Source organism: Lachnellula hyalina (genome assembly GCF_007821495.1).
Source record: "Lachnellula hyalina strain CBS 185.66 chromosome Unknown contig00213, whole genome shotgun sequence".
Classification (NCBI taxonomy): domain Eukaryota; kingdom Fungi; phylum Ascomycota; class Leotiomycetes; order Helotiales; family Lachnaceae; genus Lachnellula; species Lachnellula hyalina.
In genome coordinates this window covers 22,190-47,073 of record NW_022157327.1, presented here as the reverse complement: position 1 = coordinate 47,073, position 24,884 = coordinate 22,190, and the positions used below count along the sequence as shown (strand labels likewise).

At 47.3% G+C, this 24,884-nt stretch overlaps 9 protein-coding genes across 9 annotated transcripts; 4 read left to right on the top strand and 5 right to left on the bottom strand.

Annotated features, from left to right (window-relative positions):
* Positions 1 to 1,185: 1,185 nt before the first annotated feature.
* On the bottom strand, positions 1,186 to 1,860 carry tif11 (Eukaryotic translation initiation factor 1A; the record flags this gene model as incomplete). The annotated part of the gene is made up of 3 exons (XM_031153398.1): positions 1,186 to 1,559; positions 1,655 to 1,733; positions 1,840 to 1,860. The coding sequence occupies 3 exons, from the start codon at positions 1,858 to 1,860 to the stop codon at positions 1,186 to 1,188; spliced, it is 474 nt and encodes a 157-aa protein (XP_031001761.1).
* A 1,161-nt stretch (positions 1,861 to 3,021) lies between these two features.
* Positions 3,022 to 4,260, top strand: CHS5 (Chitin biosynthesis protein; the record flags this gene model as incomplete). The annotated part of the gene is made up of 2 exons (XM_031153397.1): positions 3,022 to 3,093; positions 3,169 to 4,260. 2 exons carry the CDS (start codon positions 3,022 to 3,024, stop codon positions 4,258 to 4,260), a joined length of 1,164 nt encoding a protein of 387 aa, XP_031001768.1.
* Positions 4,261 to 10,796: 6,536 nt separating this feature from the next.
* Positions 10,797 to 11,810, top strand: nlhH_0 (Carboxylesterase; the record flags this gene model as incomplete). The annotated part of the gene is made up of 1 exon (XM_031153396.1): positions 10,797 to 11,810. One exon carries the CDS (start codon positions 10,797 to 10,799, stop codon positions 11,808 to 11,810), a length of 1,014 nt encoding a protein of 337 aa, XP_031001769.1.
* A 294-nt stretch (positions 11,811 to 12,104) lies between these two features.
* atp7 (ATP synthase subunit d, mitochondrial) lies at positions 12,105 to 12,883 on the bottom strand (the record flags this gene model as incomplete). The annotated part of the gene is made up of 4 exons (XM_031153395.1): positions 12,105 to 12,134; positions 12,190 to 12,276; positions 12,327 to 12,722; positions 12,872 to 12,883. 4 exons carry the CDS (start codon positions 12,881 to 12,883, stop codon positions 12,105 to 12,107), a joined length of 525 nt encoding a protein of 174 aa, XP_031001766.1.
* Positions 12,884 to 13,372: 489 nt separating this feature from the next.
* egd2 (Nascent polypeptide-associated complex subunit alpha) lies at positions 13,373 to 14,200 on the bottom strand (the record flags this gene model as incomplete). Its single annotated transcript, XM_031153394.1, has 3 exons — positions 13,373 to 13,709; positions 13,760 to 13,818; positions 13,961 to 14,200. 3 exons carry the CDS (start codon positions 14,198 to 14,200, stop codon positions 13,373 to 13,375), a joined length of 636 nt encoding a protein of 211 aa, XP_031001767.1.
* A 629-nt stretch (positions 14,201 to 14,829) lies between these two features.
* RPL14B (60S ribosomal protein) lies at positions 14,830 to 15,338 on the bottom strand (the record flags this gene model as incomplete). Its single annotated transcript, XM_031153393.1, has 2 exons — positions 14,830 to 15,147; positions 15,213 to 15,338. The coding sequence occupies 2 exons, from the start codon at positions 15,336 to 15,338 to the stop codon at positions 14,830 to 14,832; spliced, it is 444 nt and encodes a 147-aa protein (XP_031001764.1).
* A 3,597-nt stretch (positions 15,339 to 18,935) lies between these two features.
* On the top strand, positions 18,936 to 20,900 carry ADE4 (Amidophosphoribosyltransferase; the record flags this gene model as incomplete). The annotated part of the gene is made up of 3 exons (XM_031153392.1): positions 18,936 to 19,354; positions 19,495 to 20,811; positions 20,858 to 20,900. 3 exons carry the CDS (start codon positions 18,936 to 18,938, stop codon positions 20,898 to 20,900), a joined length of 1,779 nt encoding a protein of 592 aa, XP_031001765.1.
* Positions 20,901 to 21,440: 540 nt separating this feature from the next.
* Positions 21,441 to 22,862, top strand: LHYA1_G008471 (putative DNA glycosylase; the record flags this gene model as incomplete). The annotated part of the gene is made up of 1 exon (XM_031153391.1): positions 21,441 to 22,862. The coding sequence occupies one exon, from the start codon at positions 21,441 to 21,443 to the stop codon at positions 22,860 to 22,862; it is 1,422 nt and encodes a 473-aa protein (XP_031001762.1).
* Positions 22,863 to 23,136: 274 nt separating this feature from the next.
* Positions 23,137 to 24,111, bottom strand: mdmC_0 (O-methyltransferase; the record flags this gene model as incomplete). Its single annotated transcript, XM_031153390.1, has 2 exons — positions 23,137 to 23,802; positions 23,941 to 24,111. The coding sequence occupies 2 exons, from the start codon at positions 24,109 to 24,111 to the stop codon at positions 23,137 to 23,139; spliced, it is 837 nt and encodes a 278-aa protein (XP_031001763.1).
* Between the last annotated feature and the right edge of the window lie 773 nt (positions 24,112 to 24,884).

Below are 24,884 nucleotides of genomic sequence, written 5' to 3'. Positions count from 1 at the left end.
GGGTGCGCAGGGTGGTGGCGGGCTGGCTGATGCGTTGGCGGCGGCGTTGAATAAGAGGAAGCAGAAAGTTAGCGCTAGTGGTAAGTTTTTCTCTTTCGAGGGAGTGCTGTGGAAGTTGATGTTGAGATTGGTCGTGCTAATACTGTGTGTTCTTTGTAGATGACGAGGCGGATGCAGATGATTGGGATTAATCAATCAAGACATTCATTCATGCTTGCTTGCCTACTGTTGAGTTGAGTTGAGATGCCAACTTTTGGTGCGTGTCAGCAGGCGTGCGTATCTGGTCTGGTCTACCTCAGCTGTCACTTTTTGACTTAGGTATGCATGCGTATGGGCGATTAGATGCTGGTGGAAGATTAGAATTAAATAGGCACATACATGACTTGACGTCTGCTTATACTCTAGGGGTAGTTTAAGAGTGAATGGAATCAATCAATCAATCAATCAATCAAGTTCTCTAGATGTTATAATGTATCTTGATCAGGTATCCAAGATCAAACCACACCCAAGACAGCGTGAAAGAAAGAAAACCTCGTTAAATAAATCACTCAGACCGCACTTATGGCTAAAAAGGTATATCCTCAGCTCTAGATGCAGATGCCACTCCCCCTCCCAGTTACCCTAAAAGAGACCAAAAGAGAGTTTGAAAAGCGAGGGAGAATAGCGAAGGTTCTAAAATATAGGAAGTGTGATTCTGCGACGCACCAATAATAGTAACTATAGTACCATTGCAATTATTGATATTAAAGGGGGCGATTATGGCATAATTATCTCCAAGTGGTGGGGGCTTCTTTGTAGGTGTACACATATGGACCAACGCCTTTAGAGGAGAGTGCGGTTTTAGTCATTTATCGTATCGAATGTAATGTAATGCATTTTCTATTCTATGAAGTGATGCAACGCATCCCCGCAATGAATGACAAGAGCATAAGAAAGTAAAGGCCTGGACAATGAGTACGCAACGTCTCTCCCGTTGCACGCTCACCGCCAGTCGGAGATTCAACTCAAGCAACTACCATGTAAGGAAATCCTGTCGAGGTTCTCCGGACGCGTGGCTGTCTCGATCGTGACAATAGCGAAGGAGATTGAGAGAGAAGACAGTCTTTCCTTTCCTTTTCTCCACCACCCCTTTCCCCCTCCGAAAGCAAGCATACCGATATGTCGATAAGCAAACCGACAGACCCCTCAAATATCATCAACGTCAATCTCCTTCCCCTTCCCGCCCGCCTCCTCATCCTCACTCTCACTCCGATCCTCATCAAACTCGAAATTGCAATCCCCATCTCCCTCCTGCCCATACGTATCCGTCTCATTAATCTTCGCACTCTCGGGTAATTCTCCATACGCCTTCAGCGACCGTGCCTCGTCCGCGCTGTACTTTAGGATCACGTCCCCCTTCTCGTCTTGGTAGTCCCGGAGACTCAGCAGGATTATGTCGCCTTGATTGATCCATACTTTCTTGCGTAGTTTTCCGCGGATGTGTGCGAGGCGCTTGGAGCCGTCGAAACAGAGGGCTTCGAGGCGTCCGTTGCCGAGCATTTTTAGGACTTGTGCATATTCTGGGTGGGGGTTAGTGAGGCTGTGTGAGAGGTGGGAGGGTGAGGCGAGGTGATGGAGGGAGGGAGGGAGGGAGGAGGGAGAGAAAGTCATGTACCTTGGCCTTCTTCTTTGAAGGTGAGTTCACGCTTTTCGTTGTCGTTTTCGTTCTTTCCACGACGACGATTCTTGCCTCCCTGTTTTAGGCGTTAGCTTATTTGTATTGAGGAGGGAGACGACGCGGTGCGATGCTCGCGAGGTTGTGTGCGATGGCTGTTGAGCGAGGAGGATGTGTTGTCTTACCTTTCCCTTGTTCTTGGGCATGTTGACGGGTTGCTCTTGGGTGGTTCTTGTGGTGGTGGTTGGTAGGAAGGAGGATTTTGGGCTCGGTGGTGGGGTTGGGCTTCTTTATCAGAGGGAGAGTGCGGCGGGCGGCTAATTCTATTTTGGTGGGGTGGTTTGTGCGTCACATGGGCTACGCTAGTCGAGGATTTGCTGGTTGGGCTTGTATCATAAAAACAAGCACATTTTCAGCCTCGTAAAAGTATATGAACTACAATTCCCTATCAATTCCAGACTGCGAGCAACAAGTCAAGCTATCATGAATTGAATAGCACACCGTATTCTCCGGCTTCAACGCCCACAGTCCCTACCATCCTCCACCATGCTCCCCAAGCAACTACAAGCCTTCCCCGGCATCAACGAGAGCATAGCATACTCCCGAACACTACAGCTCGTGTCATTCAAGAACAAAAACATAACAGCCTTCTCCCTGCGCTTCAACCTCAAACACGCCTACTGCGTCACTAGCGGTCGTTACATGCGCGCGCGACTCACTCTTTTCGAGAACTACTCCCAGAACAAATGGAATGCCCGCACAGAGCCCTTCTGGTGCACCTGCATCGCGAGGAAGGAAAATGAGCATACAAAGTCTACCGTGAGGGGTTGGATGAATAGGAGGGTGCGAGGGGCTGTTATGGAGTCGTTGAAGAAAGCGGGCTTTCGTCCTGATGGCACGAGTTTGGACGGCACGGTGGACAAAGAATTGTATTGCACTGCGCAATTTACGCCAGAGGCTGCGATTCTGAAAATGCCTTATACGGAGGTGGTGAGGCAGACGGATGTTGCTGTTGAGAAGATGATGGAATTGAGAGCTGGGAGGATGGGTAACCAAGCTAAGAAGTTAGTTAGGAAAGTCAACTACATGGATGCTGCAAGTAAGCATCAGAAACGTCTTGCAGAGAGACCTACTTTTTGATTGTAAAAGAACAAGGGAAAGCAAAATACATATTTATATATAACATGCATAACGAATACATTTTTAGACGCTCTGTAGCCTGATCTCCTAAAAATCACTTTCACAGCCTTGCATTGCTTGCTTTCTGACCAATCAGCGTTTGACAGCTTTTGAGGCTAGTCGCAGCTTCACCTTGTCGCAACGTACCTCAATTCCCAGCAACAACATCCACAACCAGCACAACCACAATGCTGATCTCCTTAACAGTCGGCAAAGTCGATGCGGGCGTCGCCGTCTTGCTAACCCAAGACAAAAGACTGGTATAATACCCTCCCTCCAAAACCCCCTTTGCGAAGCTATTCATTGTCAACAAACTAACAAAACCTCACATCCAGATCGAATTCCCCTCCATCCTCCTGCCACCCAACATTTCCTCCGGCAGCATCGTCGATATAACCGTATCCCGAAACTTCATCTCGGAACAAAAATCCCAATCCGCCTTCCTCGCCCTCCAAGAGAGCATCTACTCCTCCTTTGGCGAAAGCGAGCCTCTCCCCCCTATCCTGCGGTGCAAAAACGCAACCCAGACCTCCGTCGTCCTAGAATGGGACCCCATCGAACTCGCGACCGCAGACTGCATCTCTCTCTCCCTGTTCCGCAATGGCCAGAAAGCTGGAAACATCCCTCGGCCGACCAGTATGCGCACGACGAAAATCAGTGGCCTAGCCGTAGATACCGAGTACACGTTTCATCTTGTGCTCAGGACGAGCGCCGGCACGTTTAGTAGTGAGAAGGTTGTTGTCAAGACCCATAAGATGACTGACCTTTCCGGTATAACCGTCACGCCCGGTATTCTCCCAGCGCAGCTTCGCGACAGTCTCACGAAAGCCGTCGAGCGCATAGGCGCTAAGCTCGCCGACACGGTTCGTATCGATACCACGCATTTCGTTACCACGGAAGGCAGAGGTATTGCGTGGGAGAAGGCGGTGGAGATGAATATCCCGGTCGTGAGACCGGAATGGGTGGAGGGTTGTGAGAGGGGTGGGAGGATTGTTGGCGTCAGGCAGTATTATCTTGATGCTGATCCGAGACAGAGGCAGATTGCGGAGCAGCAAGCTACTTCACAGCAGCAGAAGCCGGCGGAACAGAAGGCGCGCGAAAGTCCGTTGCCGAGTCCGGGTCCTGAGCAGACGAATGGGAGTCAGGCTGTTCCTCCTACGCCTCCGGCGAAAGATGTACCGAGGGAGGAGGAGGAGAGCAGTGATGATAGTGAGGGGGATGAGGATGCGGAAGAAGAGAAGAGTGCCGTGCAGGAGGAGCAGAAGGTTAGAGTTGAGGATAGAGAGTTGCAGAAGGTTGCTATCCACCCAGCGCCCGAGGAAAAGGAAACAGAAAAGCAGGAAGAGAAAGAGAAAGAGGTTACGGAGGAAGATGGTAGTGGTACGGTCACGCCTGGCCAGTCGAGTTTCCAGGACGTTGCTCTCTGATATCACCTATAGTAGCGGTGAAAGTGTTCAGAGGGAGAACGAACGTGTTATAATATACCTTGCTTGCTATTTGCTATGACTTGCTGGTTTCTTTTGGGGGGACGAAGGAAAATGGGTCTATTCAATTGCTTTTCTTTTAGAAACTTGTAGTAGATAGAGAAAAGAAAAGTCCGATATGATACCTTCACCCATACTATCAATCCCCCTTTTCGTCTTGAGTTTGATTTTTGTGTGGTGTTGGTGTTTAGCCAGAGCTGGGCTGGTGCGGTGCGGTGCCAAGTAGCTACTTATTAAGAGTATTATAGTACTGTATGAGCTCTTAGATATAGGAGAATAGGAGGACTAGAGTTCTTTTATGAGAGCTGCGGGGCAAGGTCTTTATATATATTATACTTGCTCTACTCTCTTCCCCCCCTCCTCCCCCTCTCTTCTTTCGAGCGCGCTAGCACGTTAGCACCTTCTCCTGCGGCCCTCTTTCTTTTTCAATTTAATTAGATTTACCTCTACTCAGATTTGCTCCTAGTCAGATAAGGTACGAAGCTGGTGGCAGTCATTTCATATTCAACGCCCCGGGACTTGCTTTGCCGCGCGGGGGGTAGTCAGTATCTTCTGAGACTCTTTGGCAGACTATCGCGTCTCCTGCCCGGCCCTCTTGCTCGAAGTGGGCTATAAGTAGCGGTAGGTTCTATTAGCTTTGACCTCTGGATTTGATTATTCATACCACACTACAAGTTGTTGTAGTAGAATCATAGATTCATAAGCCTATAGAGGCTATTTTAAACTTTCTATATTGAATCAACTTGAAGAGCGAATTTGTCGTTCCCTGAAAAGAATATTTTCTTTGAATAATACATATATACCTTACCTATTCTACTCAAAACCCGTTACTCCGTAAAATACATAACTAAGTGGTGATGTGGTATCAGCTAAGTAGTATCCCTCGTCGTCCGTGGCGCCTATATAAATCTGTGCGCGTAACTTTGGATTGTCGTAAGTATGGCCTTCTTGTTCCCCAATATGAACCTTGTACCCCACCAAGCCAAAGATCCCGTCATAAGGACACTCAGGGTCACAGTAGCCATGATATCGTAATTCCTAGCCTTCCAAATACTCATACGCATATCTGCAGTCTGTAAATGCATAGGCCTAATCACCTTTCCATCTCTAATACGCAATTCCGTGTCATATAAAACCTCCTCAATCAGATCCGCCGCCAGGTACTTGCGCCTCGAAGCCACCCGCGCGATATTTCTCAAACGTCGGCTGTTCAACGCGAAGAGCCCCTCCTTGTCTTCTACAATGAGTTTTATCTTCCCATACAACTCGTCGCCTGTAAATGTAAATTTGTTTAGTGACTCCGCTACACCACCCGCAACGAGACGTGCGGTATTGGCGATCTGGTCGCTGAAGATACCCATACAAATCGCAGGCTTTCCGTGGAAGAGCGCCTCGTTCGCGCTTGAACCACCGCCATGCGTGAAATATAGGACTACATTCTGGTGCTCCAGAACTGCACGCTGCGGAGCAAAGAATTGAAACGTCCAGTCGGCGTGTTTGCCATCGAGGAGATCGCCGAGGACGAGCTGCTGGTCTTGATAGGTGAAGACATGGCTCCGGTCCAGATCTTGACGGCCGCTCTTGGCGACTGCCCAAATTACACCGTCGATCAGGCCAGAGGAGAGAGCGGATAGGATGCCGGAGATTATCTTGATGCTGTCTGCGTGGGAGATGATAATGTGTGTTCCGAGGGCAATATAGAGGACTTTCTTATGTGTATGCAGAAAGGAAGATAGTTCCGGGTCTAGCGGTGGATACGTGTCTGCGAGAATAGGACCCACGGCAGCCACAAGCGGGGGCAAATCGCGGGGAATCTCAAGGCCGAAAAAAGAATTGATGAATATGAGGTAGTCCGGCTTCGACTGTCGAGGTATGTCGTAGTTGACGCCGGCCCGTCGCCGCATCTGCTTCGTCCACCTAACCCACTTCAGGATGGTCGGCAGAGCATGCACGACAACGAGATCATTCCTTATGCGAGACCACATGGACATGGTTTCAGACGTTAATGCCATATCTAGCGTAAAGCCCGGCTGACCTGGGATATACGAACATGGGATCATGAGAAATGGCATCTGCGGCCATACAGTTGCAATAGGCATCTGAAACTGGTAGTGCATATCCTTTACAGCCTCGACAAAGAAGTCGGCGAGCATGAAATCTGGCTTGGTGGCTTCATCCTCACAAATAGCCTTGAGATGCTTGTATTCTGCAGTCCAGCCAGAATCGAACAGGTACTTAGAGTTCATAACATCAGCTAGTCCTTTCGAGGTATCCCATTTCCGCATCCGTAGATAATGCTCTTCATACTCTGCATCGGACGGCCCGGGGCCCATTAGATACGTCTTGGACACAAAGTCATAGTCCTTGAGCCAATGTGCCTGTCCATCTAGAGTTGCAAACTCGATCGTGTGACCACGTTCCGCAAGGACCTTGCCAATTTCGAGCACGGGAGCTAATATGGTGATTTAGATTCAGCTGATATTCTGCAACCCATGGCTATCGACTTTCAGTGCACATAAAGGCTTCAAGTCCATTTTTGTGTAGGCCAGATAATAGATATGAGACAAGAAATCCGACTTACCAGCGTGAGTGAACCCCCCCGTTGTGACGACGAGGAGGATTTTGCGAGTAGGAGTATCCATGGGTTTTCAAGTTCTGTTGGGGGTAAAAAATACGAAACAAGACTCGATTTCTTTGGCAAGAGTGAGGGCATGGCTTCGAATCTAATACCCGGTACTTGTAGTCGTTGACACTCCTATATCGTCTTGCGCATTCGCTTACAAGCGAATGCGGCGCAGGGAGGGGGAGGGGGGGCGAGACGGACGTTTGGGCAATTCATGCAGGGATTTTCGTCAGCTTTGATCCACCACTTGAGAAAACTGGTACTCACTTACCTACCTAGGTAATTATTAGGATCTTATCTTAAGGAGTAAAGGATCATCTATATGAATCAATCAAAGGGGGAATAAGCTTGAAATTAAGGATATAAGCGTATATTTGCTTTAGTTGTTTGTCGTTCCGGCGGCCAATGAAAAAGAGCTCTACCAAGCCACTAGGGAGTAGATTTAATCCGTAGGATAAGAAGTCGAGAATAATAAACGAATATGCGATGAAAAGGACAGCTCTCTCTTGGAATTGTAAATCGATGGAGGGCTAGAACTCTGACACGAAAACATCCCACTTGACGGGCGGGGCGTTACCCCGCAATATCCGTGGAAACTGCTTAAGCGAGCTCCTGAGCTAAGTGTTAGCATGGCATGCAGCGTCGGCAACCTAGAGGTATTTATTACGCTCCTGAAAATCAATAACCATAGGTCTATAGTCTAGCATATTGAAACCCGTACAATAATAAAGTATATTATTGCGAAGCATTCACTAGAAGTCTATAGACTTCCATGCAAATATCGTAGATGCCGTGCATGTTATTATACGCTACACAGATAAATAGAAGATTTTAACAAATGACGAGTGACTTGAAGTTGCTGTCAACCCTTTTTCAGGGTCACATATAATTCTGCCAATATGAATTGACGCGCCTTCCTGCTAAGGAAACAAGCTGTAATCGAAATCTATATAAGATGTCATTTCTTGGATCTATGAACATGGTAACAATAACAACTCGATTCAACGTTAGTGGCTGTCCTCCACGGACGGATGGCGACGCTGGCAGTTATAGACAATGAACGTTTGGATACGAACTAATAGGATTTCGCGGCGATCTAGTAGTAGGACCAGGAGACGAGCGTTGAGCAACGAAGCTATTAAATTTCATCGCTAGAAAATGAGAAATATTTTAATGTCTGCAAAATAATATTTGACTGCAAAGTAATTATAACTCAAGTCAAATCCATGACCCCGCTTATCGCACCTAGGCAACTTTACAATTCACCGAATAACTTGAGGCCAATAGATAGCAGGGCAGAGTTGGAGGCTGGTTTTGGTTCTAAAATTCCTTTATAATATCTTATTCTCATGTGCATGGAGTCGAGATGATTTCGAAGTCTATGTTTTATATATCTAGAGAAAGAGGCTAGGAAAGTCGTCTTCCTGTATAAGTGAATCTAAACAATAAGAGAATTCGAAGGATAACTATAAGTGGGTTTCACGAGGATCAATCTTAAGCGCTGTATTTAAAGAGTTGTGAATATCTGGCTTAAATCTGAAGGCTGCTAAGAAGGATGCCCAGAAAGTCGAAGAAAGCGCCATGCGAATCTCTTATGCGTAACAATTATAGTAATAAATTGCCCTTCGGTGCTCACATAGCAAGATCAATTCCCTATGACTATTAAGGCAGCTAATTAATTCAATCAATCATCGCATATAAACGACCGACTGATTTGAATGGCAATAAATCATACCCATATATGGCATGGAATTGAATTATCATGAACCTGGGCTCGATGGTGTAACTGTCTTCTGAGACAATAATGTACCAGGCGGAGCAACAGTCTGGGGCTTCCGACAGGTAGGAAGACGCACGAATGCTGCGACTCGGCCAAACTCTATCAATGTTCCCGTTCATGGATTCTTCGGCCTCGCTAGCCTCGTACAGGCTGGGTGCCTTGAGGTAGAATTCAACTTCCCGATTCGTACCGAAAGCCTGTCTGTGGGGCAACGGGGCTGACTCATGTTTAACATATAGCAAGATCCCACAAAGGATGATATTCGTCTCTACCTTGAGGACACGCTTGGCAAAGATGCTCTGTTTCAACAGCTTCAGAAAGAGGATCATCAGTGTCCTAATTTTGTTGAAAATGTGGTAAAAGGCGCTGACGGCGCCTTTCTTTGGGTATCTTTCGTCATTGGATCCCTTCTTGATGGCCTGACGAATTCAGATCGCATCAAAGATCCACAAACACGAGTGAATGAGACGCCAAAGGATCTAAAGGATTACTCCACCAAAAGTTTCCACGGAAAACCGATATCGAACTCAGATAGCATAAACACTTGCGGTCGCTCTTAACGCCACAACCGAGCTTCCTTTGATAGCATACTGACTTACTGGTCAAGAAAATCCCAATACGTATTTCAGTGTCAGTCTGAAACATGCAGGGGGAGTTTTAGAGTTTCGAATAGATGATATGAGAAGAAGACTGAATGTGCTCAGCAAAGGTCTCCTTGGAGCGAAGGATACGGATTATCACCGGAGGAATACTTTTATTTTCGGATTCGAGGTGGGCTTCTTGCACAAGACAGTGAAAGACTACCTTCAAACTCCTGATTCGCAGTCAATGCTTCAATCTTGGTCGAATGGTACTTCCAACATTGATTGGCAAATGTGCAACGCTTTCGGTACTTTCTTTCAAATGACATGCTTCAAATCCGACCCCTTGTCGGAAGATTAGCCAGTTTGGCTAAATTGGCAACACCATATGAAATTTTTTATCGGTGTATGTTCCAAGAGGGGATCGGTATTTTGTAGTAACAGTACTTTGAGCGGACTTGGCTTCTATGTTGGACCACCTTCAAACAGTAATAGACCAGGAAAACAGAGCTAGTCTTAACAAATGGGCTAATAAGCTACTCTTGAGCTACGTCAAAGGGCTTCGTTTTGATGATTCAAATGCATTGATTGTATCTTTGTGCGTCATCTTTGGAACACTGGGCTTTGTTGCCGGTAAATTTGCAAATGAGCTACATGTTGGCAGTAGAGTAACGAACATCATCCAGACCCTTTTCAGGGTTACTAGCTATGATGACTTCCACTAATGTGCGGAGATGCTTGAGCTTGTCTGGGAAGATACTTAGCATGACCGTAGATTGAGGAGCTTTGAAGCTATCAAAATAATGATCCGATACGGAGCAAACCATGAAGAACAGTGGACCTTGACTAGACCTAGTTCCGGTGGGAGAAGGGCAAAAGCGAATGAACTGATGAACAATTGTTTTGACGCGGACAAATTCAGCGTCCTTGAAGATACTATCAAAAAGCGAGCGAGCGAAACCAAGAAAAAACGGGAACATATCAAAGAAGATGCGAAGGCTCAAGCTCTGGGTAGCTTCTAAGAATTAAGAGTACCTTTTGTCGGTGGTTTGCATTTGGTCTATGATGTTTTGCAAAAGGAGCACTAGGCATCAGAAAGAGATGATTGGAAGAATACATTACAGCCACAAAACTATGTGCGTTCGCGGACTAGACATTATATCGCGGAGAAGCTCCAGTTCCAGGGACTGGTTTTTTTCCGGTTCGCCCCCCTTCGTAGAAAGTTCAAGTTGGAGAAGCACCCATTCAAGCGAGCTGAAGACACTGTCTTTTCTCCGCAAAATTATAGCCTCAAGAGGTATCACCCGGGGCACTACCAGATCGCTAGCCAATTGTTCAATATAGACATGGTTGAGCAAGAGCCCAAATCCGCTTTCAAATTACCCGAATCGGCTAGCCAACGCATCTCAGATGAAGATATTCTTCATTCTTCTCGAACCTTACAAAGAGACTTCTCTTATGCCTGAAATAATTCAAGAACACTATCGAACTAGTCATGGCTCCGATAATTATCCTCAAAGAGCCACCTGCCCTCGACCCGGCATGGCTAGCTCACGAAAGAACTGCAAATCTGCTAGCCCCCAAACCCATCACCACAGACCCAACAGAGCGGCAAAGAATATACAGCGAAACATGCAAAGCACGCAACACCTCTCTCCTCTCCAACCAAGACAAAGCCCTCAATGACGGAATTTTCATTCAAGACTCCTTCATCAAAGCACTAGAAGAGAACCACTCAATTCCAATCAGATGCTACAGCTCAAACTCCCCACACGACCCCGAAAGTAAAGCAGCACAAAACACAATAATATACTACCACGGCGGCGGTCTCACAGTCGGCGACCTAGACAGCGAAGACCTCTCCTGCCGCCGCATCAGCAAGACCCTACAATGCACCGTCTACTCCATCGCCTACAGACTCATGCCCCAACACAGCGCCGACGACGCCCTAGCCGATGCTCTTACCGCATTTCGCCACATCTCCCAAACCCCCCAACTCACAAACGGGAAACTCGTACTTGTAGGCAGTTCATCAGGCGGCCAACTAGCTGCTCAAGTTTCGCAATTCGCGCGCAGGGGTAATGGCGAATCAGGGGAAAGTACTTGTAGAGTTGATGGAGTACTACTCCGTTGCCCGGTCACATGTGATGCAGCGAATCTCCCAGCAAGGTTTAGGGATGCTCATGTTTCGATGGATGTTGCGTTTCATACGAGTTTGCTTTCTGCACCTGCGCTGACAGTGGAGAATCGCACGGTGGAGAAGTTGCCGCTTGAAGAGGAGGGTTTAAGGGGGCTGCCGAGACATTGGGTGCAGGTGTGTACGAATGATGTTTATTATTCGGATGGGGTTTGTTATGTAGAGGCATTGAGGGAGCAGGGGGTAGATGTTAGGGTGGATATGGTGGTGGGATGGCCGCACACTTTTTGGTTGAAGGCACCCAGATTGGAGAGGGCTGTTGAAGCGGAGAGGGATATGGTTGAGGGGTTGAGGTGGTTGTTGGAGGGTTAAGCTAATATTGAGACGGGGCTTGGAATTTAACTCTAGCTTTTAGAACGGTTTTGGCTCTGATTCTTGTTACGCCGACCAAGGAAGTATGGCCATTGCACTTTAAGATTGACCGTTCAACGGATCCTTTCCGTTCTTCACACTTGTGATTCTGAATAATACGTGCTAGACACTTCCATGCCAAGTCAATCGCACTGAATTCATGCACAATTTGTTGAGGCTCCAACTTCTGCTTCTTCTACTCGTCCGCTATTTACACAAGTACAGGTAACATAGGAAATGATGCGAGTTCGTTGTCTACAGGATCGAGAGGTCGCCGAATTTCTCCTGTAAAGGCATTAGTCCGTATCCATAGGTAGAATTCGCTCCTGCGGAAACATACCTTGTAGCCAGGTACCATCCAGCGTCCCTTGGAAACGAGTTGGTTGGTCTTCTCATCAATTTGAGGCTCAGCAGCAGCAATTTCATCCTGCAAACACTATTAGCACAGTCCCATGTCCACGAACCAGCGATACATACCACGGTGAGATCCTCAAACGGTCTCGCGCTCTCAATGTTCTTCAACGTCTTCTCCAAATCCTTCAACTCCAACTCAACGCGCCCCACGGTCTCAACAGCATCCTTGACAGCCTGCGCCTCAAAAGCCTCGATGGCCTTCACCTGCCTGTTAACATCATAAGTCGCTGGCTTGAAGGTGCTGAAGTGCTTCTCGATTTCATCAACGACGGCTTGGTTCTTGAGGGTCGAGCGGTAGTGCGCGAAGTCGACCTTGGAGGGCTGTTCGGAGAGCTGCTGCACGCGGCGGCGCGCGTCTTCGTTGCGCTTCTTGAAGGCTTGGAGGGAGGCGGAGGTTTGGCCACGGAGACCGAGGGATTGGGTTATTTTAGCCCAGTCGAGCTTGAGTGCTGCGCTTCGCTGTGAAGAGGGTATGTTAGCTGTGTTCAAGACGAAATTGCTGGAGCTTTCGGCAGCGCTCGGCAACTTGTGTCATTCCCGTAACCTTGAGAGGAGATACATTGAGGTTCGGGAGGAGTAATAGAAGTTAATTGAGCGGTTGAACTTACTCCGGCTGCCATTGTGACGGTATTGGGACAATTGGATGGAGTGGAGAATGTAGGTGAGTTGAAGGTTCGTCGTCAAAAAGAGCTCTTCGGGCGGAGCCGCTAGGAACACAGTCACGTGATTACACATCTTCCATCAACCGGAATAAGATCCCTGAATCCGTTAAAATATTACTATTGTTTGGTTGGTTTGAGCGGTATCAAGGGTATCATTGGTATAGAAACTTATTATTAGGGCGAGACAAGAGCTGCTACAATAGCCTTACCACGAAATAGAACTCGGTGGATGTCTGAAGTAACACGATCAAAGTTAATAGTCATTGACTAGTCACACTCAGTATCAAAGCGAAAGGCCCAGTATGATTGTCAGAAATGTGCAATATAGCAATTCCATTCAAAATACACTTTTTGGTTGCAGATCAAACTGCATCTACCACTATCCACACCCTCCCAAAAGAAAGGCACGGCAAAGCAGACAAGCCAGATATGACAAAGCTACAGACCCTATATACTCAGAGCCATAATAGAGTTGACTATATCATTGTCGTTCTCCTTCAACGCATTGACAGCCTTCTTCCGCGAGACGCTTGCTTGGGTCATGACCAATTCAATATCCTTGTCCTCAAGACCTGAAGCATCGACCTCCTCTCCATCATCCTCTTCATCGTCCTTCTTGTCATCACCAGTCTCAACAGCCTTGCCCTTGCCGTTGTCGTGGGAGTGATCGTGGCCCGAGTGGTCGTGTCCAGCGTGGTCGTGGGACTCGGCAGCAGCAAGTTGCTGGGCAGCGGAAGCCTGGGCCTGGGAGTTGAGATCCTCGATCTTAGCCTCACCGAAAACACTGTGAAGGTGTTAATTAATTGGTTGCGCAAAGCAAGAGCTTGTTCTTACATGTAGGTGTTGCTGGATGGGGACTTGTAGACCTCTGGTTGGTTGATGACGAAAAGGATCTATTCCCAAGTTAGCATGCAGTAAAAATCGGGAGAACATGCGATTGACGAGGAGCACAATTCAACAAGCTTCACTTCGCTACTGAACCAAGTCTTCACCCAAGAGTTGTGCTCCTCCTCAATCCCAGAATCGAGTACTTACGCCCTTTGGTCTTCTCAAGGTAACTCTGGTGATGCCAGGGACTCTGGTAAGACCGAGCTTTGCAATCGACTTGCGGGCCTTCTTCTCGTTGCGAGAGTGCACAATAGCTCCTCCCTCGGGAATGCCACTGTCCTCGCCAGCCTCCGCATCAGATTCTTCGCTCTCGGATGCTTCGTCCTCTGCGGTGACGTTCTTGGTGGGCTCGTCATCTGGGAGTTCTTCAATGCGTGGGTTCGACATGTTGGGTGGTATGTCTAGAGTTGCAAAGTTAGCAGATTGAAGATGTCGAGTGGTGATTTTTTTTGAAGGAATATTCTCGTTGTGCGCTTGCGCTGAACGGAGTTTGGTGAAGCGGGCTGCACACGACAAGCTTCAAGAGGGATAATAGAGTCGCAGTACCACTGACCTGGAGGAATGAATGTGAGGAGGGGTAATTGTGTATGTTCAAGAGGGTTCAAGAGGGAAGAGGATGAAGCTTCGTTAGGGCTCGAGATTCGGCTAAGATTTTAGATCGTCAAAATTGAGTACAGTACAGTTCACCGTCATTTAATAATACCTAGAAGCAACCTCACCTCTTAAGTTGAAGGCAATAACAATCGCCCAATCTTAAATTGAATTTTGACTTGAAATAGCTGAAACTTATCCATGCTAGTTTTGGACACATAATTTACATTTACAAATATCACTGCATATACAAGGCTGGAAGGTTTTGGTATTTCGTTGCATTTTATTCCGCAAGCACTTCATTATTTGATGAAGCCCATATGCTCTTGACGCCTGTCAAATTTGACGTAGGATACAAAGCTTCCTGAGAAGCAAGGGAATCCAGCAACCCGATGCAGTCATGCTCGCAATCCCAAATTCAACATCTATTTCGCAGCCGCCTTCAACTTCGCCAACGATGTCTTGACCTGGAAACCCGCCTGCTTCTTCAGTCTCATGACCTTGAATCGCTCGAAATCTGTCAAAGCTCGTCTCTTCTCCTTTTGGCTACGCTTCTTAGCCCACGCACTCTCTTGCCACTTTGCCTCGATACCAGCCTTCTCCCATTGCGCCTTGACCACTCCAGTTCGTGCGCCTCTTGGGAGCTTTTCGAGAACAAGGGGTGTGAGGATGAGTTGTGCAAGGGCGATTGATTGACGGGGAACGGCGATTTTGGTGTCTGTTGCTGGTCCATCGATGAGGGCCTATATGTTTGTTAACACCTGCACTTGTCTCTTGAGTTCGGATATCTCCAAGAATCTAGACATACCCGCTTGTGGTCGATGATCTCAACAATCGTAGCCAGCTTGCCTGCTGCATCTCCTCCGTGGATGAGTACAATACGGCCGACTTCCACCAGTCTCCATGACGATGCCTTGATCTCTGCGTCACCCATTGTGAATGTTTCTGAAGAGGAAGAGTCAGTATAAGAAGTCGGGAACTGTGGGTGGAATTTGGTAGACGTACTGGGCGAATTGTCGAGGGTGCTGTTATCGAGTTGAAGTTGTCGCGAGAAATGCAGAAATTCGTTCAGAATCGCTCGAGAGGTTTAGCGAGTGTGCGAGCACTAAAAGTTGTGTTTGAGCCTAAGGATATAAGGCATTTATGCATTAGCGCCATCACCATCAAGTGTTAAAAAGTTCCGGAAGCTCGAGAACTTTTCCAACCACAACCACAAAATAAATCCACGAAAACATGCTTCCACGACACAATTCGAGGACTTGCATCCCTCTCACAGACAGTGTCTATATGACTACTAACTACTTCTACCTTGACAAGATCTCGAGCGAACTCTTCTAGGAATTGACTGTAAGTGCTAACATATTTTCTCTCTACTTCCCACTATCCAATGATGATATAATTTGCGATCGACCATACTCGGTGGCACCCTCGCCAGGGTAGCTATATCGAGTTTGTGGATGAGATTCAATCTTACATATTCTGAAACTTTCCTTGACATTTAATATTTGTGTGAAAAATCAGAGACGTATAATTCGCTGACTTGAAGAAGAATGATTTAGGTGCCGCTCTTACGACATACTCTGGCATCGCAATGCCTTCCATTTTGGCCCACGCTCACCACACCTTTGTCGCTAGCTGAGAACCAGAAGGATAAACGGAGGCCTTTGGAACGCATCCTTTGGGAATAATCAAATGGTACGCGCACGCTTTGACACTTTCAGCAGTTCTACCTGCATTACTTGTCTATGATTAAAAAAACGCACTGAAAATCCTTAGCTCTACGGAGCAATGATTATTTCATAACCAAGATCACTGAGCTGGACAAACCAAATCATCTCTTCGCTTCATCAAACATTTTGGTGACTGCTTGCTGATTAGTTCAAATAGAATTCCTGTCCTTCGCGTACCGTATGCAACACAAGACCGTGAGAGCCTTCAGAGGAGTCCATCGAAAGGCAAGGCAGGTGCAGTCGCTTGATGTTGTCGGTGAGGCACATCATTGCGCTTTTCTTTCATTAGCAGTCCAATAAATACATTTCTATCCTGCAATATACAACTTCCTATGACCTCGATCCTGCCATCAAGCGTGACCTGCGTCAAAACCTTCCCAGCTTAATGCCTCTTGTCTTCCTATTTCATCACAACAACCTCCGGCTCCTTCTCCTTTCCCACCGCCCCATCAATTCCATGCGCCTCCCTGTCAATGTTCTCAAACAACACCTTCGCCCCACACTGCGCCACTGCATTCCCAATCTGCTCGTAATAGCTCCCCTCAAAACACATGTCCCGCCAACAACCCCCCCTCCCCCTTTGGCGCCGCATACTTCCTCATCGTAAAGTCCCTCATCATTCAGATGCAAGTTCCCTCCATGCATCGTCACGGCACGGGGCACAATCTGGTTGTCACCATAGACGCATGGAACTTGTCAGGCTTGAAGCGGACATTGTCAAAGTCGTGGTCAAGTCCTGTGATAGGCAGACAGGCGGCCCAATAGACCTTTTCCTTTGACAAGTCGCGGTAGCATAAAGGGCCCGTTGCATGCGTAGCAGGTGTCATTGCGGGGATGCCCCCGGGGTATGAAGCTATATGCAGAGAGGGATGGATGCACGGCTGGAGCTAGAAATCGACCCATGAGAATGGATAGAATTGATGTATTGGAGTATGCAGCCAGCGATCGCTGTTTCCTTCTGCTTCTAGGTCAATAGGTGTACTGGCTGGAAGTGCCGGGTCTCGCTACTATCCTGGGAATCCTGTATGGTGCGGCTGAGACGTGGAGAACCATCGAGGGAGGTCCAAGGCAAGGGCTGACATTGTGTCAAAGGTTGTGAATGACCCTGACTTTTGATGTAAGAAGTACCGTAGAATTGTGGTCTGCTCGGAACTTGGCGCCACGGTACCAAATTTGCGGACCGGCGATAGTATTGTTGGAGCTAATCGCTCTCTAAGCTGATATGCCATGAAAATGCCATCCTATTGCCTTTTCAGAGCTGGAGCTTCTACAAAGGTCCCCTTAACGATGGGGTTGCTGAGATCGGAATCTACTCGGTTCTATCATGGAGGTAAACGTTGAAAGAGATAGGGAAATAACAAGAGTCAAGACCCTTAAACATTGAAATATGTCTTGCAAGAGCTGTCAAACAGTGGTATATCTGCAGGAATTCTCAGATCATTTTCACCAGCAACCATGATGATATTGTCATCGTCAATGACTACAACCACGTGCCTCTTTAGGAAGGCATGGAACCCTATGCTGGCGTTTGTAAGAGTAACATATCAGAATCAAAGGGTAAATCAGGAAAAAGTCATGCAAGGAATGTCAGATTGAGATATCTGTGGAGCAGCAGGGCTCGTTTATAAGAAATTGAAGTAAATGGTTTAAGTGATAGAATTGTGCGTGCTTGGGTCTTCTGTGAAGAAACGTGATTGAAATCGATTAGGAATCAGCGATTCATGAAAAATCATGAATATGAAGTGAAACCGGGTATAACTTCATGAATCCTTCATGAAGAGCAATAAGACCGTGAATATGAAGCGTGAAGAGGGGGTCTTAGTTCATTCTCTTCATTGTGGAGACCTATCTGCAGGATCCCCGGACCAAACATATGAGTTTGAACAATCTTGATCACGGTAGCAAACGAAGGAAGGATGAGGCAAAAACTCTGCAGAATATCCAAGGAGGCGGTTGCAAGATTAGTATGTATCTATGTATCCGGAGGCGTGGGATACAGGAAGCATATACCTCCTTTCAGCTCTGGAGACATCAACGTTCCTGCAAGGCTATAAATAGGGCTGTGGCGTTTTAAACTCGGTAACCAATCAGAAGCCTGAGATTACAAAATATCTAGTTGGTTAGACGTTGTCAATTGAAGGGGACTGTAGATAGGAACCTTCTCTCGTTTCGAAGTATTAGACCTAGACCTACTGATCTTTACGTGTAACAAAGCTAAATATGCCTTTTGATCCCGAAAGACCAAATAAGTACTGCAAGGCGGTTGCGCTGCTGCCTGTCAAAATCCGGTGTTCCGCTAAGAAAAATAACCGAGAAATACTTTTCAAAAGGCTCCGATTTTCGCGCGGGACATTCTCTCCTAAATAAAAAATGGAGGTGTATCAATCCACAAGTTTCAGCAGCCTTCTGCCTCCTCTTCTTCGAAAGAGTCCTGAAAGATATTTAGGAACCCTCCTACCGAACGATTGAGAAGATACTAGTACCTCTCCAGGCCGTTATCTACACCATTACCCATCTCTTCCTTCGAGCCCCGCGCATCCCGCAAGCACCTCGACAACCAAGCAAGTGAGTCTCTCTACCTACAAAAGCTGGAATTGTTTCTCGATTCCTCTGTTGTCAAGATGATATAAATATAAAAGATGTTAGACTTCCAAGTTCCTTGTGAACGTTGAAGACAACATATTTTGACTGAACAACCTGCCCCACCTTGCTTGACGTCGTTGGAAAACTGTTTCTTGCTCCAGCTGACAGGTTTGCATTAGCTTCACTTCAACAGTGCCTTCCTTTCCATATCTATCAAGATGTGTGGAATCCTCGGACTCATTCTCGGCGATCTCGACGACCCCTCCTCCACGACTGCGGCTACCGATCTTCACGATGCCCTTTACTACCTTCAACATCGAGGACAAGATGCGTCAGGGATTGCTACTTGCGCCTCTGGCGGAAGGATCTACCAGTGCAAAGGCAATGGCATGGCAGCCAAGGTCTTCCATGACGGGTCCAGAGTACAAGACCTTCCCGGTTTCATGGGCTTGGGACACCTGAGATACCCCACTGCTGGCAGCAGCGCGAGTGCTGAGGCTCAGCCCTTCTACGTGAACAGCCCTTACGGAATTACGTTTGCGCACAACGGCAATTTGATCAATGCCGAGGATCTTCGGATATACCTCGACAAAGAGGGCCACAGGCACATCAATACCGATAGCGATAGCGAATTGATGTAAGTGTCCCATGTTAGAGCAGTGTCTCCTTACCCCGCACATCTCATAACTCGCTGGCTCTTTCATCATCGTTTCAAAGTGATCACTGCATTAGCCATGACCAAAATTTCATTTTTCCAGATGGTTCTAACTACTACAGGTTGAACATATTCGCCAACGAGTTGAATGAGACCGGAAAGGCTCGAGTCAACGAGGAAGATCTCTTCAATAGCTTGGAGCGAATGTATGGAAGATGTATTGGAGGTTGGGCTTGCACAGCTATGCTGGCTGGTTTTGGCATTCTTGGCTTTCGTGATCCTCACGGCATTCGCCCTCTCGTTCTAGGAGAACGCCCTTCCGAAACCCTTGCCGGCACCATGGACTACATGATGGCTTCCGAATCGATCGCTCTACTTCAAGGTGGTTTTGGAAACATTGTGGATGTCCTTCCTGGACAAGCGGTCATCATTCGCAAGGGATGCAAGCCAACTTTCCGCCAAGTCGTTCCTCAGATTTCGTATTCCCCGGACATTTTTGAATACGTTTACTTCGCGCGACCTGATACGATTATTGACGGCATCAGCGTCCACCGAAGTCGACAAAATATGGGTTACAAGCTCGCTGACCAGATCGTCCAAACGCTCGGCGCCGAAGCTATCAAGGAAATCGACGTTGTTATTCCTATCCCGGAGACATCAAATACAGCCGCGGCTAGTTTGTCGGAGCGACTCAAGATCCCATATTGCCAAGGCTTTGTTAAAAACCGTTACGTGTTCCGGACTTTCATCATGCCTGGACAAGGTGCACGTCAAAAGTCCGTACGTCGAAAGCTAAGTGCCATTCCATCTGAATTTGCCGGTCGGACTGTTCTCCTCGTCGATGACAGTATTGTCAGAGGTACTACTAGCCGAGAAATTGTTAGCATGGCGAGAGAAGCTGGGGCCAAAAAAGTAATCTTCGCTTCAAGTTCTCCTCCTATTACACATGCTCATATCTATGGTATCGACCTTGCTTCTCCACAAGAGCTTGTCGCGCACAACCGGGACCGTCATGCTATTGCTAAAAACATTGGTGCTGAGGAAGTCATTTACCAATCTCTCGATGATCTGAAAGCCGCTTGTGCGGAGCTCTCACCACGAGGTCCGAGCCAGACATTTGAAGTTGGAGTTTTCTGTGGCAAATACGTCACTCCGGTTACTCCCGGTTACTTTGAGCATCTAGAAAGGATCAGAGGCGAGAGTAAAAAGCTGAAGATTATTGAAAGTGCTAAAGAAGCCGTTATGAACGGCGTCGCTGGGGCAGAAGAGTTTAATTTGATTACCCATGGTGCAGTTGTCAACGAAAAGGGCCAAGTTGTTCCGGAGCAGAAGGACGGGGTGCATGACAAGGCCAGTGGAGATACAAATGGATTAGCTCGACGTAAAAGAGAAAGAGATGAAGCAGGTACTCCGCCCGTCAGGGATCGTCATGATATCAGGTAAGTTACTTTTCCTAGACTTAGGAGTTGACCTAACAAGCTACAGCTTACATAACTTTGCGAATGAACCCGAGAGAGGGTACGAATAAACAAGTATTGGATCTGTAGACTGGACATGGCGTAAAACTGGGGCTGCATCCTTTGAGGCGTTTTGATGCATATATGCAAGTCTAGGCAATCCAAGCCTAAATGGTTGCGGATATTTGGGAAGCTGACTGCATACTTGTAACTACAAAATCGGAAATACTGTATATTCGAAGATCTTTTCGCATGATGTTTTAATACCTTGAAGTCTAAGAGACAGCATTTTCTCTTTGCTGATCCCACCTTTGGTGAAAGCAATAGAAAGACTGAAGAAGAAAGATTGAATGTGTTTTCAATAGGTAGAAAATCACATTCCTCGCTTATAGCAGTGGTATTGCCGTTCAAAGTTGTTCGCGCACGGCCCAGGTATGGATATAATCGTCATCATTGGACGGACCAAGCTCTTTCGCTTTTCTCCTCCTCACCCATCAACAAACTATTAGCCATCGCCCTTACAATCAATGCTGAGCATTTTCAGCAAGTGCCACCGAAATATTCCAAGACATTCTCCATATTCGTGTCAGCCAGGTATAGCTTTCAGTGTCATGGCGCCCCGCAAGAAGAAGAATATCTCCCAAACCGTGACCGTTTCTGACAGCCTTCCTCATAATATGGGCCCCGTCCCCAAAATCATCAAATCAGAAACACTAGCAAAGCCTTTGGAGGAGGGGCTTGTCGATAGCCCGCCACCAGAATCCCCGGTTGCTGAGGAGCTGGTCACGCCTACAAAAGCTACTCCCAGGGTCAAGAAAAAGGCTCACAAGTACAAGCTCAACTATGAGCAATCACCTTTTCCAAATCACCACCTTCCAACACCCGAGACTGCCGAGGAAGTTCATCGCCTTCTATCCAAGGAGCATGGGCAACGCAAAGCACCAACGAAAGTCCCGCCACCTTCGGCTACTATAAGCGGCTGCGGAGAAGTACCTGATCTCCTTGATGCTCTCTTACGAACTGTTTTGAGTGCAAATACTTCAGGTACCAATAGCGCTGCAGCCCTTCAAGGTCTTATTCAGACGTTTGGTGCAGTTGATGGCAGTCCGAATTGGCGTGCCGTTTCCCAAGTCAAGCCTGAAGATATTACTAAGGCGATTCACAAAGGAGGACTTTCAGTTGTTAAGGGAAAGACCATCAAGAATATTCTCAACATAATTCATGCACAGAATGTTGAGCGTCGGGATGCACTTTTGAGAGAGAAATCTACCGGAGAACCCGCCGATGTCCTTGCAACTGGCCATCTCACTCAAATCCAGAAAGATGCAGAAATAGATAGGATCAAAGAGAATCCATTGACTATGGCTTGGATGTTTGAGATCAAAAAAGACAGCGACATCATCGATGAGTTGCTCAAACTCCCTGGCATCGGTGTTAAGACAGCTTCTTGTAGTCTCCTTTTCAACATGCAGCGTCCAAGTTTCGCTGTTGACACCCATGTTCACCGTCATTGCAAGTGGCTTGGATGGGTGCCGCCAAATGCCACGGCTGATCAGACTTTCAACCATTGTGACTTGTGGCTGCCATCACATCTCAAGTACGGGTTGCATTCGCTGTTCATCAAACACGGAAAGACATGCTATAAATGTCGCGCGAATACGAATCCTGGGTCGGCTGACTGGAAGAAGGCTAAAGACTGTCCGATAGAGCACCTCGTCGATAGGGAGTTGACGCGGAAACCGCGAAAGAAACGAAAGATTGAGGATAGTGATGAGTCTGAGGGAGATCCAGAGGGCACGGGTGTAAAGCAAAAGAAGTCATCTGGAAGAGGTGATGTCAAGCCAACCAAGAAGGCAGCAAAGACGACCAAGTCAGAGTCAGTGAAAGTAACTTTGCCGAAGACAGAGGCCGTAAAAGCAACCCGTTCAGGGCCTTTGAGAGCGAGCGCAGTCAAAGCAAGAGCAAAGTCATCGCAAGTCAAGGACGATTCAGGGAGTGAGGTTGAGGAAGTGTTCTCCGAGTACGATAAATAAAGGATCTTAAAGACAAGTTATAGACCAACACAAGGCGCAAGCATTAACATCAGAAGAATTTCCATCAATCTACGCCACATGTGACTGGACATGGGGACGAGGAGGGGGGCTAAGCCATCTCGTATTGTCTCAATTTCATGAGACATTTGCTCGCTTTTGCAGATGAGAATTTAAGACGGAGAGGAGGGAGAGGAGGGAGAGGAGATGATATTATTGATATACATTGTGGAACTCGGGATCCTTTACTACCACTTTAACGACCAAGGATTTTACATCAATGATCCTTGACCATAGCCATAATGAAACCATTCATAGCTGGTGTGGGTATCATTGGGTGTGTAGCCGCCGTTGACACAAGGGTGGCCATCACTCTGTCGTCCTTGCCAACCTTCGTCAAGATAGAATCACTACCACCCTCCCCCGTCTGCCCATTCTTCAGCATCGAGACCACCACATCGTCTAAAAAGACACACCCCTTTGGCCGTGTCAATTTCACTGCCCAGTCGAAATGCTCCCACTGATCATCAAAGTCCGCGTCAATGAACACCATATCGAATTGTCTTCCCTCCTCTGCCAGCTTCGGCAACACTTCCAGCGCTGCGCCGAGCAAAATTTCCACGTCAAGACCATCCACATTCTCCAGTGCCACATCCCGGTGTCTTGGGTCAATCTCAATGCTTGTCACCTTGGCGCCAGCTTCTGCAAAACAGATCGTCGAGTAGCCGCCCAGAGTACCGATCTCCAGTACTGATTTTGCACCCATGATCCCGGCGAGGATGGATAAATACTGCCCTGAAAGAGGAACGACGCTGATGGGCGGGAGACCTTTGGCTTTTGAGTTGGCCAGCGCATGTGCTAGCTTGGGGTTGGGACGAAGAAGAGCAGATTGAGCGGCGTTATCAAAGCGAGGAGCCAAGCGGAAGTTCTCAAAATCGATGACCTTTTCCATGGATCGGAAAATCTCTGTCTCGGGGGTCAATTCCATGGCTATGGTTGATGGTGTAGAATGGGAGTATGCAATGTTGTGTGTCTGTCAATTCATCAGTTATCCGCTGGGAATACGACATATTTATAGAACTTTGAGAGATCTTTCGTCAAGGGTGATCGACGTATCTAGGATACAGCGAAAGCGGATGTAAAGATTCTTGGGCGCGGCCATAAGTGACGCATGTCTAACCATATCCCCGTTCGGGTCTGGTGATTTGGGGGTGGACAGCTCGTGGGCGCAGAAAGAGATATCTTGATGCATCTCATTTTGAAATGATAATAGCACCACTGGCAAAGTCTTATTCGTGTCTTTTACTCGATTTTTTTTAGAGCTGACATCGGCTTGTTCTGTTCTAAAAACCCACGGCAACCAATGGACAGCCGGCTCAACTACTGTAATGGCTAAATTCAGATTTATTTTGTGTCCTTAACCATCAACTCAATGGACTAGGCGGCGCGGCGTGGGCGTGGGCGTGGTAACGGGGCGGGGCCCGGATTATAGGAAGCGATAAAGCCTATGGATGCAATAAAGCCAAGTTCTTATTGGCGGACTCGACGGAATTGACGGACGTAAGTACGGAGTAATAAGTCCAATGTCCCAGGTGCAGTGAAATAATGATAATCTAGGTCCGCAGCTGCATCCAATATTTACATTTCTTTACACCCGTAATCATACCTAACAACATCAATTAGAAATACGTGTATGTGGTGTGTTCGGCGCGCCATAGTCCTGGAATATGTCCGAACCCAGAAGACCCCCCCGAACTCGTCGAAGACCTGCATTCTCGTGTGACGAATGTCGACGTCGAAAAATCAAGTGTGATCGAACTCAACCATGCAGACACTGCGGGCAATCAAATGCTGCTTGCAAATATGCTGAAGGTGCTGCCCCTCTCAACCGTCAAAATGCTCCTGCAGCTAGCTCTCATCGTATAATCGCGCCCCCAACTCCAATATCAGTCATTTCAACTGCCTCATCATCGTTGGGTGGTTTATCAATCTCCAGTGGTAGAGATGAACGTCTTCAACTCCTTC